At 37.6% G+C, this 27,783-nt stretch overlaps 1 protein-coding gene across 1 annotated transcript; it reads right to left on the reverse strand.

Annotated features, from left to right (window-relative positions):
* Positions 1–1,352: 1,352 nt before the first annotated feature.
* On the reverse strand, positions 1,353–26,311 carry LOC114470300 (procollagen galactosyltransferase 1-like). The gene is made up of 12 exons (XM_028458418.1): positions 25,829–26,311; positions 18,494–18,604; positions 18,291–18,408; positions 15,117–15,251; positions 7,687–7,891; positions 7,476–7,595; positions 5,667–5,743; positions 5,432–5,538; positions 5,015–5,147; positions 3,609–3,736; positions 2,626–2,832; positions 1,353–2,526 (listed from the first exon to the last, which is right to left on the reverse strand). Exons 1-12 carry the CDS (start codon positions 26,044–26,046, stop codon positions 2,256–2,258), a joined length of 1,830 nt encoding a protein of 609 aa, XP_028314219.1. The 5' UTR covers positions 26,047–26,311; the 3' UTR covers positions 1,353–2,255.
* Positions 26,312–27,783: the final 1,472 nt, after the last annotated feature.

The raw sequence follows: 27,783 nt of genomic DNA on the forward strand, positions 1-27,783 counted from the left end.
ATAACAAAAAAGGGTTATTTTCGAATTTTTCTTTTTCGACTTCATTTTTACTGTGATTTCTTGTGTCTTCACTAGACAAGTCAGCGTTTTGCTTGATGCCCTTTTTGTCCTGCTTTGTTCATCGTTATGCTCATGATTTGACTTCACTCCGATTTGTGCGTCGAGTAGTCGAGTTTTTCTGTAAAAAGCCAAAATATCAACATCTGCAATTGTTTTTACAGCAACTGTCATTCAGTGAAAACAATAGAAATATCACTTTTGTAAGAGTTTTTGGGGGCACGCTAGAATAAGAAGTGGATCAAAACAACTTATGGATTAAATACAGGTGCAGTTTAAAAATATTAGATATCATCCCCTGTAGCTTTAAGGATCTTCTGCCATTGGTCCAGATGTCACATTTGTCTGCAAAAGAGGAACTAAGGTAATATTTTGGCACATTTTAGTGTTTCCTCTCGTATCTAATGCTGCGTTCACACCGAAATGTGTCTTCTGCGGCACCGGACGCATCTGCCGTACGAAACGTACCGCAGGGTCAAAAAATGTTCCCATTCGCATCATACATGCGTCTGAAGCGAAGCCTCATCCACCAGCGACCAGTGTTGGGAACGGTACTTTAAAAAAGTAATTAGTTATAGTTACTCACTACTTGTTCCAAAAAGTAACTGAGTTAGTAACTGAATTACTCTATAATAAAAGTAACTCATTACCAAGTAAAGTAACTATTTGCGTTACTGTTAAAAAAAAAAGTTGCTATATGTCAAAGAATTCATATTTTTTAGGGTCGCGTGTCGTGAGGTGCTTCATTAAATTTGAGTGGTTTACAACGGATGCGGACAAAGTCTTCACTCATGGATATAATGAACACTTCACATGTACGTTCTTGCCTTTGACCACAATTAATTCAAAGTAGTGTTTGTATCGTCACCTTAAAAATGTCAACTTTTCATCAGACTGATAAACACTGGCCATCACTGCTGCTTCATCAAATCTGTAGTAGTTGTGTGTGTGTGTGGCGCATGTGCTGGCACGAGTAAAAACACTGGCTCTGATTGGCTACCATGGAACATGACGCCGAATTAGCCAATCATAACCGCTCACCATGTTTTTAACCCACCTCCTCACTGCAGCTGATTAAGAAGCCGGGGATGCTTTCGGATCACAGTTTGTTCAATCAATACATGCAACGCACCACATTTAACGTTCAGTAACGATAACGCTGTAAAAAGTAATTAGTTAGATTACCCCATTACTGAAAAACAAAAGCCACTACCTAACGCCGTTATTCCAAACACTGCCAGCGACGCATCCAACTCGTGAGTTTCACTGCCTGCTGAAGCGAGGAGCTGCACTCCTTTTTCTCTTCTCACCAGCATAAACCACCAGTGAAAAAAGCCGGTGTGATTAGCGGCAAATGCTATCCTAGCTCAGTGCCGACTTTCAAAGATGAAAACTACAGAAAGAACTTTTACCTGCTTCTACCACCTCCTCGATGATTCTTCTCCACGCCAAATCCTTCCTAGTCCAGTCCTGGTTATAAAGGCTGTCATACAGCTCCAGGGGGTCACACACAGCTTCTACTCCATGGTTGAATGGGTGAACAGACCGGTGTCCGTGTTGACGGCCTGACGTCATTGTCAACAAAGACTGATTGGCTTTCGTCATGCGAAACAGCCGTAGGAATTCAATATTTTCAACTCATGAGGGTATGCAAATATGCGTAAAATCGGAAGCGCGCTCGCATGGTCAACGCACTTGACGTGCGGATTGCACCGCACCATCGCACTGGAAAGATTTTGCATCTGGGACGCATCTATCCATTGACTTTGTGTAATCTGGACAGACGGACATTTCGTGATGCATCCGGTGTGAAGGCAGCATTAAACATACAGCATACATACTGTAAAAAAATAATTATAAGTGGAAAGTTTGTAGTTTTAAAACTGTCCAGTAAGGCTGAAATAGTACAGACGTCATTCAGGAAGTTGTTGTAGGACAAAAAAAATTTTTTTTTTTTTTTTTTTTTTTTTTTAAAGGAGTGATGCAGGACTGAAGGAGTATGTAATGGACAGGGGATGAAATAAATAAAGTGGAAGCTGCATGTGCACTCTTAAAGAGTTAAACTCCACACTACAACGTTTAGGAGAGAAGGCACAAAACCGTCACCTCACCTTTCCCTTTACTATCAAACCAATTTTCTATCACCTCGTCCTCAACTGTGTGCCAAAGTTCTTTCTGAGGTCCTCCTCGTTTCTTCATCAAAGCTCATCTCGTACACTCCAGTTTTCAAGTTCAGACTGCAGGACATCCGAGTTTAGGGCCTCGAAGCTCAGCTCCCCTTGCTCTTGTGTTTTCCTTGACTTGGCGCGGTCCCAGTCCGTTTTGACGGTTTCATTGTCCCAGACTACTGATGTCTCTGTGTCGCTGATGTAGCCGGTGTCTCCGGTGTAATGTGTTGGGTACACCAGAAGGGGCTCAGCTGAAAATGCTTGAAGATCCCGGCGTGGAAAATGCTCCATGTACTCAGACCTGATGCAGCAGAGACGAGATCAGGTAAAATTAAAGGCTCCGCAGGACAGGAATCAAACAGAAAAACATGAAGGAAGGCAGCACATGGATAACACTCACACTGGATGTTTGTTGTACATGACGGGGAGGAACTCATCCACAGGCAGCATCTTGGTCAGAGGCTCCGCTCTGAGGAGTTTCTTGGCGCCTTGTAGCGATAGCATGTAGCCAAGCGTCCAGTAGGAGTAATCCGCCTCCACCAGGTTGTAAATGTTTGGAATGGACTTCTCCTGATGATCTACCTGATTCCGTTTTCGTCCAATGTAACTAAACACACATTTGAGAAACAAAAACAAAAAAAGAAGAGATTTGCATCACAAAACCCCAAAAACATGACCTCTATTAAGAATTGTGTTAATTTCAGTCAAAATCATCCACCATTTTTTTCTGATATAAAGCTACATACAAATTATCTGTTAACACTTTATTTGAAGTTTTATACATAAGGCTGACATTACGCTGTCATTATCTGTCATTTGCATGAATAAGGTGTCATGAAGGCTGTCATTAAAGGTCCAGTATCATGCTATTATTCACCCATCTCCATTCGTTCCAAGAACCCCAAAAGCATAGTATTTGAGGTTTATTTTCCCAAACTCACCTGTTAAAGTTTTTAGTTTTAGCCCTCTGAAAAGTCAATTTCATGACACTTGTAAAAACAGGCAGTTTTGGGACCTTCATGCATATGCATGAGTGGGCGTGTCTGTAGACGCAGAGTTCATGTCTTCATGACATTTTTTGGGTTAGGTGGAGGGATCTACTGGGGCTAGGTAGGGTTAAGGTTCGGGGTTAGGGAAACAAACAACGCTTAATGACAACCTTCATGAGACCTTATTCCTGCTAATGACGTGTCATGTCATAATAATGACAGTGTAATGTCAACCTTTATATATAAAACTTCAAGTAAGGAGTTACCCAGAATCTTTTAAGAAATGCTGAATTATTGACTTAAATAACAGAGCCACAACTAGTTTCAATGTATTGCTAAATAGTTTTATAGCCTAGCTAATTTCCTTTTTCCTATTTATTGAAGAGTTACTCACATCAGATCCCAGTCCAGCTTGTGTATCGTCACTTCCTGCAGCAACGCTTGGAGACGGCGCTTAAAAAACACCTCAAATCGCAGGTCGTCTTCGATGACAAGGGACGTCTTCAGATCACGTTCAACAATCTGAACACACACAGGTGTGGTTTTAGAGTCTATGTTTTGTAGCTTATCTAATACACAAAGTTACTGAATTTGTAAAAACAGAAGCTTGTAGGACTTTTTTCCCCACAATGTTGACTACAAGCTCATTCTACTTAAATACATATTTACATCTCATTAAAAAAAATGTATGAATAAGTGAGTTTTTAAACTTTACACTTAAAACAATCATAGCATTATCAGTGTTGATGAGTCCAAAAGAAAATGTCATCCTAATTAATGCGAGTGGTTTAGTTGATTGAAAACACCATTCGTTTGTATAATAAGGAATAGTATCACTGTTTGAACATAGAATGGCAAAATAACAAGACAGGATGTCAGAAAAAAGGAAGTCAGTCCAATCGCAAGATCAGTGACAATTTATCAGCAGGAATTTTTAATAACTTAATCATCTTATATAGCAGTAGGTTGGAAAACAAAGCATTTGAAAGGTTACATAGTTCCTGTCCAGGAAAGAGCCTGGCTTAGTGTTCACAACATTATGGTTACTTGATTAGAACTAAAACACTACATATCTATTTTTTTTGTAAATGATATTGATTGAAATGATGTTTTCCCCTTTTTCTTTTCTATTTATTATTTAGATTCTCCATCACTGCAAACTTATTTCACTTGATCAAAATAACAAGAATAATCTTTATTAACACAAATGTTTAATATCTTTGGCCTAATATCTCCATTCCCTTTTAACAAATGCTTGATGTCTGAATTGGCAAAGTGTATTAAACCTACCTGAGGAACTACAGTGACACATTTACAATTCAACAGCAGAAGAAGAAAAATAGAACAAAAGCCTTCAGAGAGCGCAAACCTCCGCCAGCGCCATTCATCCTTGTTTACCAGATGTTGGCAGTTATCTGGATCAGTGATCCTGATCATGGTACCATGATATTCACACGTTAAAGGCACCAAATCACCAGCAGGATGTGCTGTAAAACCAGCTCAAAGAGCTGAACATGGGAATCATTGATTTTTATAAACTGACTTAGAATCAGCAATTTGAATTACTTCCTTATTCCATTTCCAATATTTCCTGAAAATCGGTCTATTTGTTTTTGGGTTAGTCTGTTTAGAGACAAACACATAATTCAAATAAAAAACGAGCGAATAAATAAATAAATAAACACTGGCAAAAACATAACCAGACATAAGAATCTTAAAAACGCTGAACACTTGAATGGGAGCCATTATTTGCTGCGTGCAGGTACAACAAGTGTCCCAAGGCTTTTACTAGTGTCTTACCTCCTTCCAGATGTTGAAGTGAGAGAGGAAACATCCTAGTTCACCCTTAGTGAGAGGTCGACCGTGATAAGGGTCCTTGTATCCCGGCAGCATCTTAATCCCCATGGACTCAATTTCAGATTTGTTCAAAGCTCTGAAGAAAAAATTAATTATCAATACAAAAATATATTAAATATTCTATATATCTGCATGCTGCCTTTGTAAAATTTCGCAATTAGCTCAAACTGTTTCCTATTTTTTCCCCACCAACAGCTAACACTGTTTTCTAAATGAGTTAAAACTTCTCATTTGAATCTCAGTATGACGGCATGTAATCCTCTTCTCACACAATTTGTGTCACTTTGTGTCCCAACATCAGGCTGCACCACATGCTACAGAAAAACCACGGTAGATGTGGAGGAAGAAGATGAGACATACTTTCCATCCACAGCAGCAACGACCTTGCAGCTGAGCTCCTGCTCATAGAGTGTCCTCAGCATTCGCTCACGGCGGTCAGACCTCCGCACCAGGTTGATCATGAACACCTGGGAGCATGCAAAGTAAGACACAGATCTCACACGTGCTAGTCATGGTACAAGCATATGTATGATGAGAAAATCTGATATGAAACCTGCGAGTGTGTGTGTGTGTGTCTGTCTGTGTTCGTGTGTACCTCATCAAAACCCATCTTGTTAGGCTGCTTCGGAAGAACAGACAGGAAGCTGGAGGGCTCCAGTGGAGGATTATTCACTGTCACAAACAGTATAAATAATGTTTGTGGATTTGAGTTTACAGCATATGGAATAGCAGAGGGTCACAACAGACTGTCTTTGGATATGTATCCAAGCACGTATCTTTAGGATAATCAAGTTTTAATGCTTATAAGGGTAGTTGTTTTTATTACATCCAGAAAAAATCCTGCTGTAGTTGAGGGTTTTCATTGAAAAACCTTTGCAAACATTACATGTAATACCATCATTGTCTTTAACCTACCGGTACTCCAAAAGTGGGGGCCACAAAAATGTGATTATTACAATATCATTAATGTCTGCATTTAGAATAATGATGGATCAGGGAATTTATACAGGTAGCAACAAATAAGTTTCTTCAGTTTTTGTAATTTTTTGGTGTTATTTTTTATTGTTTTGTGCGTTTCTGTTGTAATTTTGTGGATTAGTTGTTTTTTTGTCTTCATTTTGTGCATATTTCTTGTTTTTGGTTAAGTCCTTTTTGTGTATTTTTCTGTAATTTTGCATGCTTTAGGAGTCAGTCTGTGCATTTACTTTGGGGGCCCACAAAAGTAGACTGAGGTGGCCCCTGTTCTCAATATACTGTACAAACCGTTTTTTGGTAAGCTTCTGTACATAATTCAATCCAAAAAAGAAGTGCTGAGGCTAACAAAGGCACAACAAACAACATAGTAAATGACAAGAGATGGAACTGTCATCAAGTAAGTAATAGTCTTCATAAATGTGTCAGAAAGTGCTGGCTATTTAAAACTGTAAAAGTGGATGACTGTGGATCAGGTGGTAGTGGGTCGTCTTCTGATCGAGAGGTTGGGGGTTCGATCCCAGTACCTGACTATGTGTCGAAGTGTCCTTGGGCAAGACACTGAACCCTAAGTTGCTCCCAGTGGTCGACTAGCGCCTTGCATGGCAGTCCTGTCCCATTGGTGTGTAAATGTGAGAGTGATTGGGTGAATGAGCTGTTATGTAAAGCACTTTGAGACTGCTTCAGTGTGGTGATAAAGCGCTATATAAAATCAAGTCCATTTACCATTTACCATTTATATTCTGAGATTGCAGCAACATGAGAAGGTTTCCCATACGCTGTCTGAGATAACACATGAACCAGGAAGGTGTCAACACTAAACAACAAAAAGCTTTTGTGTCATAAAAAAAAATCTGACAAATTTGGGGAAAATAAATGAAACAACAATTACAAGTATTTCTGAAAGCATGTGAGAGAAGAGCAAAGGGTTGCTCATGGGAAAAATCCTTGAATAATTACTAATATGCTATTTTCCAAAGCAGATCTAGCTTCATCTAATGAAAACAACTTGTGAATTATTCCTGGGACACAACAAATGCCTTCAAACTCTCACGTCATGAATCATGCTCCCTACTGCCATCTATTGAAATGGAGTAGAATTTAGTGCCACTGAAGCAAACTAAGTGAGGCACATCAACATGCAATTGGTCTCCCAATTTGATTTGATCATTGGTCTGGTCAACCACAAGTATGAATGCATTACCAAATACACATGAACAGTTAAAGTTTCTTTAGAATCCAATAGCTACATTTCAGATTGCAACAACTATTTAACAGACTCTAAACAAGCTTTGAATAAATAGCACAATGGCAACATAACAAAGCGACAGTAAAACCTTAATGTGATAATATTGACAGATTAACTCATCCACAGAATCTGCCAAATAAAAAAAAAAAAACAAGAGTAAAAAAAAAACATACTTAAACTTACCCATAATCTCTAGATGAGTGTGCAAAAAGCTCTCTGCCTCATCTTGCAAAGTAGCATGGGAGCGCATTGGCACTGGGAAATATCCATAAGTCTCTTTGTTGCATATGTACATCTGGACCTCTAAGGAATGGAGAGAAAACATACACACTTACACTGACCTTGTTTCACATGAACAATAATCTCTGAAAAAGATGACTGCAGTTCCTTGAACCTGCTATGCGAGCAGAGTACGCAAAGACGATGACATCATCCAAGGCCCAGCTGTACTCTCGGTGTGGCGGGTAAAAGGCAAGCTGACGAGACGCCTCCTTATTGAGGTCCACCAGGAAGGTGGAGTGCACCATGGGCACGGCAAAGCAGCCTTGACGCTCCTGCTTACGGATCGGCATGTAGGCGGCTGTACGCTTGTAGTAACCCTACCGACCCAGCACAAAGACATCATAGTCCAACAGAGTACAGTTCTCAATAGTTTATTGTAGAATCTGACAATGTCATGCTCTGGGTGAGACTTTATTACTTTGTCAATAACAGACCTGAGCCACTTATACCAGTTAAAACTCATTTGAAGATGATACAAAAAAATAAAGAATATTTGCATTTCCTGAAGAAAATGCAAGTGAGGATGCAGATGCTGGCTACACTGCATTAGCTTAGCATAAGATAGCAACATAACATTAAACCAGCCTTAACATTAGCCCAACAACAGCATTAACCTCGAATTAACCTAACAATAACATTAACCTAGTATTAACCTAGCAGTAGCACTAACATAACATTAGCATTGACCTCGCATTATCATTAGCCTAATATTAACATTAACCTAGTATTAGCATTAGCCTAACATTAACACGAACCTAACATTAGCATTCACCTAGCATTAGCACTAAAATAGCATTAGCATTAACCTAGCAATACAATTAGCCTAGCATTAACCTAACAATAGCCTAACATTGACACTAACCTTGCATTACCCTAACAAAAGCATTAACCGAGCATTAGCACTAAAATACCATTAGCATTAACACTAACGTCGCATTATCATTAGCCTAATATAAGCATTAGCCTAGCATTAACACGAACCTAGCATTGGCCTAACAATAGCATTAACCAAGCACAAGCACTAACATAACATTAGCATTAACACTAACCTAACAATTTCACAGATGACAAATATTTTTGGTTCAGGAGAAAACATTAAACAAGTACAAACTGTTACAAATGAGGAAATAAAATAAAAAACTAAAGATATGGATTGACTGGAATAAATTATCATTAAATCTAAGTAAGACTAAGTTCATGTTGTTTGGCAAATGCACAGGGAACACAAAGGTGCGATTAGATGGGTTTGAAACTGAACGGGTGCATGAACAATTTCTTGGAGTTACAGTGGATGACAGACTTGGAGTTGGAAACCACACATCAAACACGTACAGTCCAAAGTTTCAAGAAGCATTGCAGTACATAAAGCCAAAGAATTACTGGATCATAATTCTCTTCGCACACTTTACAGTTCACTGGTCTTATCATATTTACATTACTGAACTGAGATTTGGGGAAATACTTACAAAACTTCATTACAGTCACTTACTCTTCTGCAGAAAAGAGCAATAAGGACTATTCACAAGGTCAACGACTTGGAACACACGAATCCACTTTTTATATAATCAAAACTACTGAAATTCATGGACATTGACATAATTCAAAAGCTTAAACAGACAAACAACCTTGAAAAGTTTCTGTATCTATTTCTGGTGTCAAGCTGTGCAACAATCTAAATGAGGAACTCAAGGCCAAATATCAACCAGTTCAAGAAAATGTACAAAAACAGGTTACTTAGCGGGTATAATGGTCATTAATGATTCTTGTTGATTATTATTTATTGCTTGATGTGGCATGATGATGAGAGGTAGATAATGTGAATGTGTATATGTATGTATACATATACACATACCTTGCATTTGCCAACAAATATATCTGCTAAGGACCGTGCAAAACAGTACCCAACATTGCTTCATGAGAGCAGAAGTAAACTTTTTTTTTCAAAATGCAATGTCATCATTAAAGGGGACATATCATGGTTTTAAATCCTTCCTTTTTAAATCATACAGTTGTGGTCTATATAAAGCGGAACTGCACTGCTTGGGTCTGAATTCCTCATTATTATAGCTCCCCAGACCCCTTTTCTACCCCTTTTCTGATGTGCTTCTAAGAGCAACTCGTTTTGGTGCGGTCTCTTTAAATGCAAATGAGACACTTCATACCCCGCCCCCTCTCCAGGTTCAACTCCACCCTGCTCGGCCATTTTTGTAGTTTGATAGAAGAGATATGGCTATGTAGCGGCGCAGAAAAAGTTTATTCACACGTTATTTACACAATGTCAACAACGGAATACTTGTCCATCCAGCCTTACATGTTTGAGCCAGAGTCTGACCCGGCGGAGCGAGATGAAAATGAAGATGATGAACCTGCAGAACCCTAACAAATGAGCTAACACAAGCACCGAGCTAACGCTAGCGCCAAGCTAACGTCACGAAATGCCTTTTAATACAGTCTTTTCAAAGACAAAAACGGCAAAATGAAATGACTAATGAAAACTTTAGACTTAAATTAAACCACGTAGGCCATATCATCAAGGATCTAAAACGAGCACACAGCGCTAACATATGAAGACGGTGCAACTGCTAATGCTAACAAAACAATGACAGGGATGTCTTATCACACTTTTTAGCGTTATTTACAGCTTACCGAAGTGCTCTGTTCGTCGTCTCCAAAGATAGAAGGAATTGAACCCTCAATCAGACAAAGTCTTTCGGCAAATCCTTCTTTATACTCGCGGAAGTTGCTGAAGCAGTCATCCTTGAAGTGCTGCGCGCACACAAAAATGACCTTACCCACAGATGTGGGTACATTTCCGTGAAAAATAAAACTCAACCAGGCACTTTGAAAAGGTTCTGATGCTGGGAGACGTTGTAATGAAGCGTGTGAGTAACTACATCCAACAACAAAACATTTTGATTTCTCCTCTCGTAACTTCTGCATCCTGGAGCTTGGACTACAAAATAAAAGCGAGAAATAAAAATGGCGGATTGCTCGAAGTGTTGGACCTGAGTCGATGTCCTAATTTGGCAATTCCGCTGACGTTATTGTTCAAAAAACGTAATAGAGAATCGAAAAATCGAAACAAGATTGAAAAATATGACCAAAACAGAATATAAAGATATCAACGGAGCACCTGAAGAGATTAATTTGAACTTTTCTGTGCTTCTAAACAATCTAAATAAACATCAAAATGCATTTAAGGGCTAAAAAAGTGGATTTAACATGATATGTCCCCTTTAAGCAAAAGCAGAAATCGTCGATGGACAAGCATTTTGCTTCTGCAAAGCACGTCAAGGGAATGCAAGCCAATGCACAGCCCACTCGACAAATCACAGTCATCGAGGCTGCTGCCTTGAGAGCAATTGCAAGCACAGAACAAATCAAGGTGAGTCAATTTAAAAGACAAATATAAAGATAATTCAGGGAGGATTCTAGCCCATCTCGCTGACAGTTTTTCTAAAGGAATGCAACCATTCAACTGTATCACAGGCAGTGGTCCAGTGTCTTCATGAGAACTCAATTGCAAATTAAAATGTCATAGTGTTTGACACAGGCAATGCAGCCTATAGGAAAAAGGCATACACAGCCGCTTTGCAGTCCTTATTCACAAAGTCAGTTCACATTACATGTATGTCACACATCATGAATCTCATTGGAAACGCCTTCCGAAGACCTTTTAAGAAAGTTAATGCGTTCATGTTAAGCTTCTCTCAGATGTTCTATCAAGCTGGCGTACGCAAAAGATGATACCTTCAGTTTGTCTGAAAAACTGCCCCTAGGAAAGAAAGCAATCATAGCTCCAAATCCATGTGCTACAAGATGGAACTCATGGTTCAGTGCTGTGCAGTACCAATCTGAACACTTCCCATGGTACAAAGATTTCATTAAGATGGAAGTGCAGGTAAGTGTCATGCATATTCAACTACTTGGAAGATCTGCAGATGAACTTTGCGGCAATCAAAGAACTACAGCACGAGGCATGCACACAGTACTTTGAGGGTCTGGACTTGTCATTAGCCACAAAGAAGGACATACTTAACACTGGAGCAGGGATACGACAATGCAGAAAGAAACTAGCAAAATACATGTCTGATGGGCAACCTGCCATCAACATTTTGAAAGAGGTTAGGGTGTTTGATCCTCAGCACATTGCTTTTTTGAGCGAGCCTGTGGCCAGCTAAATGGATGCTTTAGGACTGCCCTAAAAGTTTCATCCTGTGGTGTCGTGAATCTGGATGTCTTCTGAAATGGGCTGTAGGAAAGGCTCCCTGTGCCAAGTTCTTTGGCCAAGTGTTACAAAGATGCAGTGATCACCTCAGTAGACGTAACAGCATTTACAAGCTTGTGCTGTCCAGTCGGATAAAATCAATCTCAAACAGTCACCTCAAAGCACTAGTCATTTTGTAACACAACCAAAGACTCAAGTGTGACCTTTGAACAGCATGAAAATGCTGAAGTTGATGATTCTGAGGAGGATATGGAGGAGTATATACATTAAGCATAGATTGTTTGTGAGACTCATGACAAGTTCTGTAGTTGTTTACAGTGTTAATTTCATTGACTTAAATATTTCATCATTATTTTTGTGATTAAAATTAGACAAAACTAAATTAAGCTAATGAGGATAAAACTGTTTAAAATATTTGGGTCGACTCCTAAAAAATGAAATCAAAAGTAAAACAAGTAAAAACTTGAGTGACAGCTTGAAAGCCTCATATCAAAGGAACGGCTCTGTGCGATGTCCATGTGGGAGAACAAACAGGAAGCACACACTATCATTACAAACAGTATGTTTGTTCACTTAATGCTTTGTATTTGTTCATGACAGGTTCATGCTATGCGCTATAAGATTCCTTAAGTTCAATATTGATACTGATTTGCACTTCTAATGGTCATTTTGATTAAAAACTGTTGCACCTTTTGCATTCAGGGTATGCTCAGTGTATATGCTGAAAAAAATTTGTGTTGTTTGCTTTACAGCAATATATCATATCTTTTCTAGAACATGTCTGGTCAATATGTATTTATAATTGGTAAAAAAAATTAACCTAATTGTGAGTAACATATGTTTTAAGGCTGAAAAAAAAAAAATAACATTAGCATTTGCATAGCATTAGCATAGCATTAGCATTTACATAGCATTAGCATTTGCATAGCATTAGCATTCGCTTAGCTATAGCATTAACCTAGCATCGCTATTAGTCTAGCATTATTATTAACCTAACATTAGCATTCGCCGAGCAATAGTATTATCCCAACATTAGCACTGACCTAGCATTAGCATTAACCGAGCAATAACTTAACATTAGAAATAGAGTTGAAATGGGTTGGACGTATTAGCTGAACATATTAAAGGTTGAATGGTTTGTATTTTGCTTGCAAAGATTTTCAGGTAAAAACTGAAGCAGCTCCTCTCTAGCTTAACAAGCTGTCCATTCTAAAAATGGAATCGGAGCTGAAAAGTCAATGCAGTTTCACAAAAAAATTAATAACTCAAAGTTTAGAAGTACATGCATAAATCTTGGGAACTTTCTGAACGTTTTGACAGCTTATTTGTCAAAATCGGACAAAGTGTGGGAGGAGTTAACGAGCGACGGAAGAAAAAAGCTGATAACAATAGTGAGGATTCCTCCCGCATCCTCACTAATAACATCACACATCACACCCACATCACTCTGCAGATACAGGATCATTAATATGACTCAGGCAAAGATACTGTTTTGAGTCAGAAAGAAACAGACTGCTGATGAAAGTCATTTATTTGCATGAGGATAGGTAATGCCCATGTGTCTATTCTAATGTGACAGGAAAAAAAATGTATTCACCCACAGGCATCTGCTGCTACTGCAACGAATGATGCACATATAAACAGTAGATGCACTCAAAGGATACTTTGATGGGCCCACCTGTTCAGCTGCTTGCTATCTTCAATAGCTAATCAATCTATCACATGGCAGCAACATCACAATTATTTAGGCATGTAGATGTAGTTATGATGACTTGTTGTCCAAATATGAATCCAAATGGCGAATAGTTTTGATGCACCTTTAATCATCACGTCTGACTTCCTAAGAGTGTGCTGGGACTTTTATTATTAGCATTGAATGCATATCTTTCATTAAAAAAAAGCATGTGCAGTGATATCTGTCGGCGTGTAAACAAATCAAACATGATAGCAGTTTGAGCTTCCATCTTCATTTTAAAGTGAGCTTGATTATTAACTCTACAAATATTACTACTAGCCAATCACTGACCTTGTGTGGCAAAGAAATCACAGCAAAAATGAAGGAGAAACACTTCTTTGCATCCGTTTACTGGAATCCACATCTCACAATATAATATGGGAAACTTTTCTGACAATATAAATAAACGTAGTGGAAATAAAACACTTTATTCAAAGAAATTATCTCCAACTTATTGATCTATGAGGCCTACACTGTGCCATTATCTGATAAAAAATTATCGTCTCCAGTAGGGCTGGGTGATATATTGAGATTCAAGATATAGAAAATTAGAATCTCGCCTATATCAATACACATTTTTATTTTGTTTTAAAACACTTGTTTTAGGAGTAGCTGCTTTCTCTACTTTGCAGAACAGCATTAAAAAGCAGTGAGACAAATTTCTGAGTGAGTACTAACCAGGATCTTCCCCTAAACAAGCCACACTACAGAACTCACTCACACATGCTGTCCTTTATGGGGAAAAAAGCCAAAAGTGGCACATTTTGTTAACGTGTTAGTTAATAATTGTGCATGTGTGGCATTTTGCATCAGCAAATATAACCCTGAATTATATTTCTGGTCAGACTTTATGTGAATTAAAATTATCGAGGTTTATATCGTATACCGCCATTTTGAGAAAAAATATTGAGATATGCGTTTTGTTCATATCGTCCAGCCCTAGTCTCCAGCAGCTTTAAGCAACCTGACTATTAAGCTATTATTGGGCAGTGTTAAAGTAAATCCATCTTTGCAATAGGTAGTAAAAGAAATAGAAAGTAGTGATGTCCTGAACACCTTTTTCATGTCCGATATGATACCGATATTGCAGCCTTGCGTATCGGCCAATACCGATATCAGCATGAATCATACATACTTATTACTTTTTTTTTCTTTAACAAAAAAATAACAATTACTTATTTTTGTAATGTGGAATGTTAGAAAAGGCTTGATCAAGTGATGTTTCTCAAACAGAACAACAGTCAGCAACAGTAGGTATGAGAAAAATTGACCCATTTATTATTAACCATTTGGTTACATAATTTTTAACCATAAACATAATATCTACAGTATTTTACAATTGAATAGAATAAACAAAAAAAATGATTAGTGGAAACTTGAATGCAATATTTGTTTTCTGGCTGATATCGGATCGAGACACCCCTAATAAAAAAGTCAATAGAAATTAAAGTACAAAATCAAAACAAAGGCAAGTTATACAGTACATCTCTATAGTGATCACGCCAATTCCTCCTAAATGAATAAATGACTTAGAAATAAGTAGTGCTAAGGAGGGAGGAGAAGTGTAAATGGAGTGTACCTGAGAAGACATGCCACACCAAAAATTAGAATAGGCCGCTCTGGACTCCAGCATGGGGGCTACAATAGTTTTGTTCTCCTTCATCAGCTTCCACAGCACATCCTGGTTGGTGAGCAGGTTGTCACAGTCCACCACCTACAAACACAACAAAGGGACGTGATGTTTACCATCACTAAACAGTGCCGATGCTTGTCTATCCAAAACCTCACCTGCTGCAACAGAATGACTGATGGATCCACAAACAAATGATAAGTCTGATAGTGTTCACTGGTTTTCATCGCGTTGTACAGTAAACAAAATATAGATGTTTTCCAGAGAGGTGCCTTAGATGTTGAAAATGGTGCAGTCAGATTAAAGAAAAATGCTGTCGGGAGACTAATGTCTCATTCTTGGTAATAATAAAGCCTTTAATGTTGGATTATTGCAAACAAGCAACTTCTTCAGCTCGGACAATTTCATTTCTGCATTCATTTTTGTTTTTGCTGATGAAGTCGAAGAATTTTGCGGTAATAAAATAATAATTATAGAAGTCTAATAAATTATAATATTGATAAATCTAAAACACAATACAACATTACTGAAGTCTGTAGTTTGTTGGGAATTCAATAAGAAGCCAACATGAATAGTCTACATGTCAACCAGGTTTAATAAAGTGAGACAGCAGTCCTAGGTTTTTTTTTTTTTCCATTGAGCTGTTTAAGACCACTACTTGATTGAAAGAGCCGTAAAATTCTACTAAAATGACCTGGCCTGACCACGGCAGAAAGGCACAGGCAGTATAAAGTCTCCAGATAAATGCTAACACAGCTGATGTGATCTTTGGGCTCACTCTGCTCTCTCTGGAGGAAATCTTTGGGAATTGCAGAGTCTGCAGATCTAGAAGCTCAACATCTTTAATGGGGTTCTCGCTCTGAAAAGTGCTTCAGAAAACTACCGACATGCACCACCAGACTCAGACAGTGTTTATCTTTTGACTGTAATATAACAACAATTTGAAATTATATATGTACCATATAAGCATGCAATAAAGTCTATTTCTCTATGCAGTAGCCATAGGGTACTGTAAGGCAACAAAATGAATGACTGTATTTTTAATTACAATTCTTTTCTATATTGTTCGGACAAGAAAAAACAGTCATCAGACAGTCTTTTACTGGATCATTAGAAGATAAGGATGTAACAATTAATTGTAAGGCAGTTAAAAATGTATTCATAGGTATCACAGTTCATGTCGATGCTCTGAAAATTGAATCGCAGTACTTTTTTTAAACGCTATATATCCTTCTCGTCTAAAAGTGTAGGTGGCGGGCGGAATCTGCTACTACTTTCTTTCTGGCCGCCATCTACTCTTAAACATGTTCATAAATGATTCTTTACCCCTTTAGCACCGAAAGAATATCTGTAATATTACGTGAATATCTATAAAAGTCACGTTTTGCTATTAGCTCTGTCTGCTAGCATAGCTTCTCTTCTTCACTGCAAGGATATCTGCATGCCAACCGACCACTGGGTTACCAGCGCCCTCTGCTGGTCCAAACTAATATCTGACGTAAATACAATGCAGACTGTTTTTTCCCCCAAAAAAATAAAGGAATATTTGTCTACAGTCCCATTTTGTAAAATAAATTGTGAGAGAATCGTATCGTGAACCCAGTATCATGAATCGAATCGTATCGGGAGTTGAGTGAATCGTTACATCCCAATTAGAAGATGATTTTCATCTCACAGCCATGATGAGTTTTTGAAGAAGTAACCAAAACTATTCACTTGAAGTCAAAATATGTTGGTCTCAGACGGAAACCAAGGGAATAGTTTTGTCTACAGGTTTATCAGATTATGGCTGCCCAGTATCTTTCAGGCCCACTAACTACTGGTGCTTTGGAAATGTTTGCGTCAACTTGAGTCTGTCAAGGATGTGACTTTCTGAGAGGAGGTAGTAATGGGATGAACTCTGGTATTAAATTTGTCATTCTCTTATTAGAAACGGTGCAGCAGAGGCATGTTGCTGCCCCTACAGGTCAGCAAAGGAAGTGTGTGTGCACCATAATCAGTCAACGTAAATGGTGAGGATTTTTTTTTTTTTTAAAGGGTGTCACGATGATAACCATTATCCATGTATGTGTGGTTTTAATTTCAGAATGGCAACAGTTGCCAGTGTGGCAGTTACACTTAAACAAGGAAAAGTCCTTTTATTATATTGTTTATTTTTATTTTTATATCCAGTTTGAATTTTCTATGTGAAACAAATTTAAAAAAAATATTCTCTAAATCTATTTCCCTTTTAAAACACCGTATTGTAACAATCTTGTGAAACAAATATTGTAAATTGCTCCACCCCGAATGATAGGCTCAATGATCTAAAATGACTATGGGAGAGAAAGTGTGTGAGCCACTGGTTTTCTGTGATGGCTTGAGTCTCTACTCCAGCACTCTGCAACCCTGATAAAAGATGTGAAATTACAGAGCAGGCAGTCAAACTAAAGGCCTGCTTGCTAGAATCCAGCACGTCCGAGAATTTCAATCCAGGCCAGATTGGAGGAAAATACCAATTATAGAGTAAAAATTATAGAAATTAGTGCCACAAATCTGTGACTAAATTATATGGAAACAGCAAAAACAAAGAAAAGTGAGTAATTAGGCCATTGAAATGGCCATGTTATTTGTTTAGAAAAATAAACTTCAAAAACGTAACCAAATCGTTAAACAAACCCAGCTGAGCAAAGCACAGAGAAAAAAAAGGGGAAAACCCTGAAAATAAAGTTAAGTATGAAGTAAGTAAAAATAAATTCGTTAAATGCAAGCAAGGCTTTGAGTTTCAAAACATAAAGCTCACGTGTAGCGTTATGCAATCTGATAAAAACTGGTTCACAACTTTGGTAATTCAAATAGATAGGCATCAGTATATCATAACCAGAGCCATAAAGACACAGTTACAGAGGCGCTTGGTCTTAAATAAACGTAACTCAACTTAACACTTGAAGTCCAAAATAATTTATATATACAAAATTTAGATAACTTAAGGGATAATTTCTAAATTTCATCTTCGGCATACCTTTTCTTCAAACGACAAAATAATTGCCAATCAAAAACAGATGGAGTGTTATTGCATATTTTGATAAAGTGGTGCATATTCATTGTACGAATAGCAGTCAGGCAGGGGACATGGTAACATACCAGAAGGTAATCAGCCCAGATATCCCAGGCAGTCTCCAGAGCTGCCTGACGGAGCTTCATCATGTGTTCATAACGCATGTTATTCCAGTGTTTAGGCCCCACTTCGTCTTCAAAGGCCCTGAGAAATGCAAAGAAAGACGTTCTCAATACTCGAAAACGCAACAAACACACTGATATACTTTTCCATGTTCACACTCGGCTACCTTGCCTCTTCTTCGGGTCTCCACTCCACATAGTGGTAGTCATTTTGCACCTGGATGAGCCAGTCTCTGAGGATCGCTGTCGTGTTATCTACGTTGTGATCTGTCGCTACCCTGTGGGGAGAAAGAGGAAAGAAAAAAGTGAAGAGTACAACAACAACAAAACACCCCATCTGTGAAATATATTTATCTGCATCAGCCAGGTTTAATTTAGATGAAAACCAAGGAAGGAAATAAGACCTCATATCCCGGTGTGAAGTTTGATATGACAGCAGCAAAGTGGTAAGAAAGCATTGATCTGATAGGCTGGAACAGCTTCAGTTCAGTATAAACAATCAAAACAAGGCCAATCATTAAGGCAGTAAAGTTTAGGGGTGTGTATTGCCATGAATCTGACAATACAATATACAAGTTGTCTGTCACAATATGATATATCCTGATACTAAACAATACGGCAGGGCTGGGAAATTTCACCTTTAAAAAAAAAAATCTCTGAATTTTTTAAAGAAAAATTGAAGTTTCAATTCAATTTTTGACAATATACTTGAAAATGACTGCAGACGTCAGATATATTGTCAAAAGTGCAACTTTATTGCTTTGATTGTCCTCAAGAGTGGAAAATCCCAAAATAAAAAGTAAATGAGGCTCTGTCATTCACATCGCGCTACAGTAAACTACAAGGACGCGAAAAAGTCCGAAAAAACTGTGGTGGGAATTTTCTATTTATTTATTTTTTATTTAAAAAAAATTTTAAAACAATATTTTTTAAAACTTGAATTTACAAAAATAAAAATTGTTTTTATCTACAAATTCGATAAATCAATTAAATCGATTTTTTGCCCAGCCCGACAATATGCTATACATAGCGATACCAATAATTACAAATTTTACCTTTAAAAGTACAAAATGGTATGAAATACAATTTCTTTCGTTTTCTTTTTTTTTAAACCTGCGAGAACAAATAAATGCTACCTTACTGTAATTCAAGTGGCAATATTAAAAACAAGTGCTATGTTAATCAAACTGTCAAATTACATTTTTCAAAAAAGTCTAACTTTTGCTTCTACCACAGATTCTAATTCTGTCAAGTTCTTAAATTCTAAGAGAAAAAAAAAAGTAACCACATTTATCAAAGTGCCAAGTATGTTTTATGAAAATAAAGTACAATCAACTACCAAGCTAAAATGCATTGAGGAGTGAGGTAGTTCACTAAGGTCTGATGTGGTTAACTGACACCTGGTGACTGGGCGTTTACGTGCTATGCATATGTTAGCGTCATTAAATGCTTTTTTTTTTCGTTAAAAAACATGATTATAAAATTAAATTGGATTTTTTTTGTGATCGATACAATAATCGCGCAGTGTAATCTCACAATATCGCCGAATTGATTTTTTTCTTACACCTAGTAAATTGTGTTTACAATAATTGACTGAGGATTAAGAGATGGAAACCTTGTCTGTTTTTTTTTTTTTTTTTACCTGTAAGGAATTCCTGGAAGTTTTGAGAACGCAGGGATATGCATTAGTATTTTACAGGTTTACAGATAAAAAGTCCCATACTCCAAGTTGGAATGCACTGTGTTTGAATATATTATTTTAGAGCTAATCGGGTTCGAATGATGTGAGACTGGTTAGTTTATTATTACAAAATATTCAGTGGTATTGAGTTAAAATGTCAATGTCAAAATGTCAGATGATCGATTAGATGACTATAAAAAGCTTCCATATTGAGCTGTGTGGGATAGATCATCACATATACTGTTGTTACATTTAGGTTCTTAATACCATTGGGAATGTTCCCATTCAAGCGCTGCAGCTCACAAACACTACATCTATAAACTGCAAAGACAGACAGCGGGAGTGGGCGAGGGGTATTCAGCTGCTGTCTGCATTATCAAAACGAATCTCAGCATGTTGGGGAGGGGCAGGGACCCAGACAGAGTGAAAGAATGTGAAAGTACAACAGAAAAGGATTTGCTTCCAGCCCCGTCATGTAGTGTGCGACTGTCAACGCTGCTGCTGCTCTTTGTCTCCCATCTTTCTGAAGGATTTTTAGCACAGCAATGCTAATCCTATGTGTTCTCTCCTTTTTCACTCAATTCATTTATAAAAATGAATCAAACAGGGATTATGGAGAATTAATAGCCTTTGCAGATCCATGTGTAACAGATATGAGAGAGTTGATAGGGAGTCGGGGAAAGAAAATGATTCATTGATTGATAACATTGATTCTGCACGACCCCACAGAGCTTACACACATACAACACACACTGAGATACACCAACACGTCCACACACACATCATTAGGCAGTCTGCATGAAAACGAGTCGATTCTGTTGCTGCCTGCTAAGTATTCCATCTTAAACTGTCACACTATTAACTGCAGGCATCGACAGGTGGCCAGTAAATGGAACTGTTTATCTTTAGCTCTGAAACTCAAATGTATCTAGATTTCAATGAACAAAGGTTAAACAGCATAAAAAATGATAAATTATTATTATCCAACAGTAGAGCAGGAAACCTGAGGATAAACACACCCAAGGTGTGTATGAGCTAAGATATTAAAGTTGTTAGCCATCTCACCAGCATGTGCTACTGTCAATGTAATTATGGGATCAACTCCCTGCATGGCAGAAGTAGTCACGGTTATCAAGGAGCTTAACTTCTTAGTAATGCTATAAAAAAATTTTTAAAAAAAACTATGTATGCTATCCTTGAAGCGATAATGGAAAAGAGCAGTAGAAGTTACTACCGTAGTTAATTACACGTGACTAGTATAAACAGGGCTCGTTTGAAGGGCTGAAAGCAGAATTTGGCGTTGTGCACCCTATAGGTAATTATGAAAGTTGAGCCTTCTATTTATACAGTGGATCTCAAACTCAAACTTATCATTACAAAAGTGTATAACTACATGTGGGGACCATTGCACAAATAAAAACACACTTCACATGTGCAGTATATAGATACTGGATATGATCCAGTGCTGTATCACTGTGAAGGCTGTCTAAATGGCTCTAAAATCATGCAAAAAATTTACTTTAGGTTTTTTTTTTGAAAAAAGTGCACATATTTTGTTTATCGTTAATACAAAACGCATTTTATGTTAGAGCTGGGCGATTTTGCTGGAACATGAAAAGTCTGAACAAACTGTGGTGAGAAAAAAAAAAAAAAAAAAAAATATATATATATATATACACACACACACACACACACTTGAATTTGCAAAAAAAAAAAAAAATTATTTTTATCTACAAATTTGATAAATCGATTAAATCGAATGTGTTCCCCAGCTCTATTTTGTGTTATATACAAGACTAATACAGGTACTTCTTAAGTTTATTTTTATTAACAAGACTTTAAAGGGAAATACAATATTAATTCAGCTGAGAATATACAAACACTGATCAGTTTTACTTTGCTCAAGAAAAATACCTTGTCTGTAGCTCTGATGCTGCATTCATGCAGCTCAGCCTACATCACATGGAGGAGAATATTTTTATTTTAGATTTATACAGCCTGTATTACCTTATAGGACTGAGGCTCTCAGTGTCACCACAGTGTATATGAATATCAATGAATGAATTTATCAGTCAGAGAGCGCTCGATGCACGCAGCAAACTAATGTTGGTCAGTCCATCAGACAAATCGATATAGTTTCTTATAGGATGTCATTGGGTAAATGAAAGGATTTATACTTTCCATAAAGTACATCATGTATAATAATCAATTTATCAGTAAAAAGATGTTTTCGCGCACTGTTATAAATTAAGGATTTTTGTCACAAATAGTCTTACAAATTTTGAGGCCAACAGACCATGGCCTACAAAGCGGAGGTGTCGTAAAGTAAGAACGCGAGGTTTGTTTACATACATACAAGACACGGAAAAGTTCACCATTCCATCAGATTTCCGTAGAAAAAAGGAAAAAGATGCATTGCTGATGGGTGTAGCAACACCTCAATGGCATCAGGAATTGTAAGTTCATTCTCAACTGACTGGGAGATACGGGTTGGTGCAGTAAAACTGAGGAGAGCTCATTGGTCTGGTCCAACCAACAGCAGCATCCTGTGTTCTTCTCAACCTTTGCAAACACTTCGTTTGTTTACGTTAGCGGAAATGTTTCGTGCATTGCATTGTGGGATGTGTAGTCCCGTAGATAGATGCATAGAAGTGTACTTTATTCTTACCGTGATTTCTTGCGTATGCCCCCAAAACACTGCTGAAGTGACTTTCCAACACAATTCTGGTATTTTTCACAGAATGAAAAATATTGCTCATGTTTATTTTGCGGTTTATACACAAAGTTCAGAACCCGAACAATATTCAATGTGCCGTGGAGTGAGGGCATTATCCCGGGGAATACCGGGAACAAACATGAGCCCGACTATGTCTTTATCTGATTAAAAATGATCATCTCCAGCAGCTTAAACCTAATGGGAGTAATATGACCTACACATCGATTGCTTTGCGTCCTCTTTGCCTCTGCTGCCATCGTCCACATCACTTGGCTGTGTTCCAGCTGACTCAAACATGTAGCAAGCAACCCCACAATGCACAGAGCATTAGTCTGATGATTGTAGATCATCTTCAGAAAAGTCTTCTTCCCTTTCAGATCCAAAATGCATAACAGCTGCACTGAAATCTGAGTAACCACTGACGGCACTATTGGTTCATTCAAGTAAACTCGGAGACGCGTCCCTTCTGCTTTGCTAATGTGCAATTGTCCCTTGATCTTCATCTGTTCCTCCATCCATATGTCCATCTTTATATGTACTGTGTGCATGATAGTGTCCATACAGTGTATACAGACTTACATGTCGATGTTACTGGCTCTTTTTTTAACTTTCATGTTTTTATCTAATATAATTTTGCACTGAGTGAGTTTCTTATGTTATTCTGCTTTGCTGCTGCAACACTGTAAATTTCTCCATTGCGAGATGAATAAAGGATTATCTTATCTTATCTCAGAAATTGATATAAAATCACCGCCTTTCTTGTATTATAACTCATGACATGTCAATATGCCCAAAGAACCACATTTGGACAATAACATGTTTGGTTTAAGCAATAATATTTCGTGTCACAGACACTTTAAATATTTAAGTTGAAACATTCAAAGAATAAATCATTTAGGGCAACAAATGGTGGTAAATTGCGTTTAACTGACGTAAGGAATATGAGAGGGGTCCTTGAAAAAATGTCTCCCATGTACTGTAAGTGGTCCCTGGATCCAAAACATTTGAGAACCCTTGGTTTAAAACACTAAAGCCGATTCAATTCAATGTATTTTATTGTTACTCAAACAGGAAATTGCACCGATAGTCAGGCAGTAGATGCCCCAGGAGTTCTGCCTGGCGCCAGTTTGAAAAGACTGCAGTATGTTTTGGTAAACACTTAATTTTATTGACTCAAAAATTTGATTTTGTGAATCATTTGAGAATACAGGGTTCCTGGACCAGCATCAGTGACAAGGAGATTAGAATAAAACCCTGAATTAATCAGAAATTAATCAAACTAATATGTGAATTGAAGCCTCCATTAGGTATGGGATTATAGTTTTTCCTGTAAATCCACATCAAGGTTGGTAAAAGTTGTGTGATGGTGTAACAATTGTCTTAGACAACTGGCTGCCACATGGACATGATGGAGCCAGACACAATATTGGGTATTTGCTTCTGAATTTCTTTTTAAAAAAGACCAAGAAATGACAGGAATCTTTCAGTGAATATACTGTACATTTTAAAAAGGACTTCAAGATGAGGCAAGTGTTAAACATTCACTTTCATATTGTCACACTCAACTCAGCTTTGCATAGTACCCTCATTTATCGGCATTAAGGCCAGTGGGTTCCAAAGAGAACATGATCTCTCCTGTCATGAGTGAATGCCAATTACAGGATCAAACTTCAAACACACATTTTCCTGGCAAAGGAGTAAAATGAAAAAAAGAGTGAATGCATTGAGGACTGTTCAATAGACACTGCTTTGTGTCTGGATCAAGATGAATTTTGACAAAATTGAAGCTATTTCAACATCAGTTTTAAAAACAAAGAAGACAGACAGATGTGGAAGAGAAAAGAGGAGGGGGGAAGAAATGGGAGGGATATGAAAGGGGAAGTGGGGTGGCGATGAGAGAGAGAGAGAGAGAGAGAGAGGATCTGTGACTCAATGGAAGTTTTCATGCTCGTGGCTCTACAGTCAGGCTCCGCCCTCCTTTCCATTTGGGTCCACACAGCTCCCTTGGTACGTGAGGAGCCACACTGTCATACCCCCAGACCCATTTCACCACTGGTATGGTTTTTAATGCCAGAAAGTACTGACTTAGAGTAGACACACTGCTGCAAACAGACACAAATTGTTTCCGTAGAGATCTGATGTATCCCATAGGTGCCTCGCTAACAAATCTGATAGTTGAGACTTTCTTCTGACTGGTTGCTGCTGGTTACCATTAATGGTAAAACACTACAAATATGATTTGTCTATTGCATCAGACTGAACTGACTAAAGAAGTATCAGTAGTTATGAACGTGCTTACTGACCCTAACCTGGTTAAGGAAGCGGGCTTGTAACTGGAGGGTCATCGGTTTGAATCCAACCTGTGGACCATCACGCTGGGACATTGAGCAAGTACCTTAAATCTAACTATTCCAGGTGATCATTGCAAATGAGAACGTGTTCTCAATGACTTATCATTAAATAAAGGTAAACTAAAAATTAAAAAAACATGAATAATAATAGTGACTGGAAACAGAGTGGTGTGATAAAGCATCATTTAACTATATTACAAATATTATCCTATGAGTGTGGACCGGATATTCAAGATTATTTGTTTTGCCACAACTAACAATATAAACAAATATATGGCTTATATAACTTCTCTGACAATGTTTTAACAGGTTTACAAATGTCTTCAACTTCTAAAGACAAAGTATGTGTCTGTGGTCCATGAATATACCATGCAAATAATCACTAAATATATATATAGATCAATGATATAAGACAAAATGTAAAAACATTTTAAACAAGTGTGCGTGTGTTACCGTTTGCATTTGGTACAAATAACTTTAGGTTCAGCAAATTGTTGTAGTTGTCTAAATTTTTTTTTTTTTTTTTTTTTTTTTTTGAATGTGCACAAAAAAAGAAAAAGAAATTAATAAAAAAAAAAAAAAAAAGTGTGAAAAATCTCAAGTTAGGACCAAGAGTTAAACATAGCATTTGCAGTGAATTAACTTGACACTATTCCAGGGAGTTTAAAACGTGTTTATGAGGCACTTGTCATGGAATATCAGTAAGCTTGTTTTGCTCCCCAGTGTTTGTCTGATGGCATTAGGTGACACTCACCACAGTGCAATGCGCTCCTTCGGGTAGTTGAGGCGCTCGATGGCTCCGAGGAACAGCGGCAGAGAGTGCGCCGAGTTGCGGCAGAGCAGCGCGATGACAACGCGGGGAGCGAGCAGCGGGGACTCCGGGCTCCAGCGCTCCTCCGGGAAATAGCCCCGGTTCTGTCCCGGCAGGAGAACGAACAGCAGGGCAGACAGCAACGAGGTGACCCGGTGCATGGCAGGGGAGAGAAACTTGGAGGTGCCGCGACGGACAGAGAAGCAGACGGAGCGTTTGCTTGTTTTACGCCGACCGTGCCTTCATGGCGGAGGAGCTGGTTGTAATTAAAGGGAAGGGTCCAGCTGCTGTACTGGTCTCTCTGGGGTTATTTATTAACACTGCAATGTACCGGTTAGTGCGCTTCAAAACCCTAACCATAAATCTCCTTCTGCCTGGTTATGCTTAGAAATATTCCAAATAATTGTCAAAGTTGACTTTCTCATCGAAGGCGCATGTATTTAATTGCAGCCGTTCCCTTTAAGAAGTCATACAGCTGCAGTGCAGTCAAAGCAGATGGAAATCCACTTGGGCGTGTACATAAGGTGTCACATTTTACCAAGAAATGAAGACCATTAAAGCAATCTTGTCATTTCTGCACAATCTCTCAAGAAAATCAACTTCTATTACCAGAGAATGAACCAAGATTCTTAAATGTAAGACTAGATTTTTGAGTTATAGACCCGGATTAGGGACATTTTTTATGTAGAAAATAATTTGGACAAATCAAGAATGAAGTTGAAATGTCGAGATTAAAGTTCAGATTTCGAGAATTAAGTTGAAATAATCTCGAGTTTTAAGTCAAAATGTAGAGACTAAAGTTTAAATTTCAACAATAAAGTTGGAAAAATGTCAAGATTGAAGTTGACATTTTGAGAATAAAGGTGAAATGAGGTTGAGATTAAAGTCAAAAAGATGAGATTAAAGTCAAAAATAAACTCAAAATACAGTATTGTGATTGAAGTCGAAGGTTTGCTATTAAAGTCATATCCACGGGATTTGACAATTCACCTTATACGACAACAGTCTCCATCAAAAATGACCCTAATCTGTTTCCGTAGCTCCTCAATAGCTACGGATGGACTGAATGCTCCACCTCTTCCAAACTTCACTGGTTTTTCCATCTGAACAGATTACATTTTTGGAAATATCTCTTTAAAGTCTTTAAAGAGATTACAATGCTGTGTTTATGACCTAAAAAATAAATAATGTCTTTGTTATTAAACCCAACGTTAAAGTATAGTTTAACGCATTCATCAATACATGGCATTTTGTTTACGGCCACAATCTGCTGTTTGTTATAATATGGTGAACATCACAATATTATATTTTGAGTTCATTTTTGAAAATTTGACTTTAGTCTTGTTTTTTTTACTTCAATGTCAACATTATATTTCAACTTTATTCTTGATTTGCTAAAAATTATTTTCTCCATCAAAATTGGCCCTAATCCGCTTCCGTATAGAGTCAACACCTTTACAGTTTATAGAATATTTTTGTAACATGGCAATTACCTTCTACTTTTCCTAAACTAATACACTTTTACACAATGAGTCATAATACGTCTTAATGATGGGTTCCAATATTGACTGTTGGTAGTTTGACTCAAGCAAATTGATGCAACCAATAATAATTTTTAAATTAAAGTCAGAATTAAATTGATATTTCCAGTTTCACATTCACACGTTGAAAGTTTGTTCACAAATTGCACTTATATTCAATAAATTCTTGCGTGAATTGTGTTTTATATGTAAATATTTGCATCCTATTGAAAAAAATGTGTGCATCTGCAAATTTGAATTTGGAAATCACAGTTGTATTTGTATAGTTTTTTTCTTCCTGGGGATCAAAATCTTGCAAGGACAATATTGCTATATATGTTGCTATATATATATATATATATATATATATATATATAT

Source organism: Gouania willdenowi, chromosome 1 (genome assembly GCF_900634775.1).
Source record: "Gouania willdenowi chromosome 1, fGouWil2.1, whole genome shotgun sequence".
Classification (NCBI taxonomy): Eukaryota; Metazoa; Chordata; class Actinopteri; order Blenniiformes; family Gobiesocidae; genus Gouania; species Gouania willdenowi.

Coding starts and splice junctions, on each gene's coding strand:
- LOC114470300 (XM_028458418.1), bottom strand. CDS start 26,046: ATGCACCGGGTCACCTCGTTGCTGTCTGCCCTGCTGTTCGTTCTCCTG. Junction 7,892..15,116: donor GGTGTGGCATGTCTTCTCAG/GTACACTCCATT, acceptor CTGGGTCGGTAG/GGTTACTACAAGCGTACAGC. Junction 5,744..7,475: donor CACTCATCTAGAGATTATGG/GTAAGTTTAAGT, acceptor TGTTTGTGACAG/TGAATAATCCTCCACTGGAG.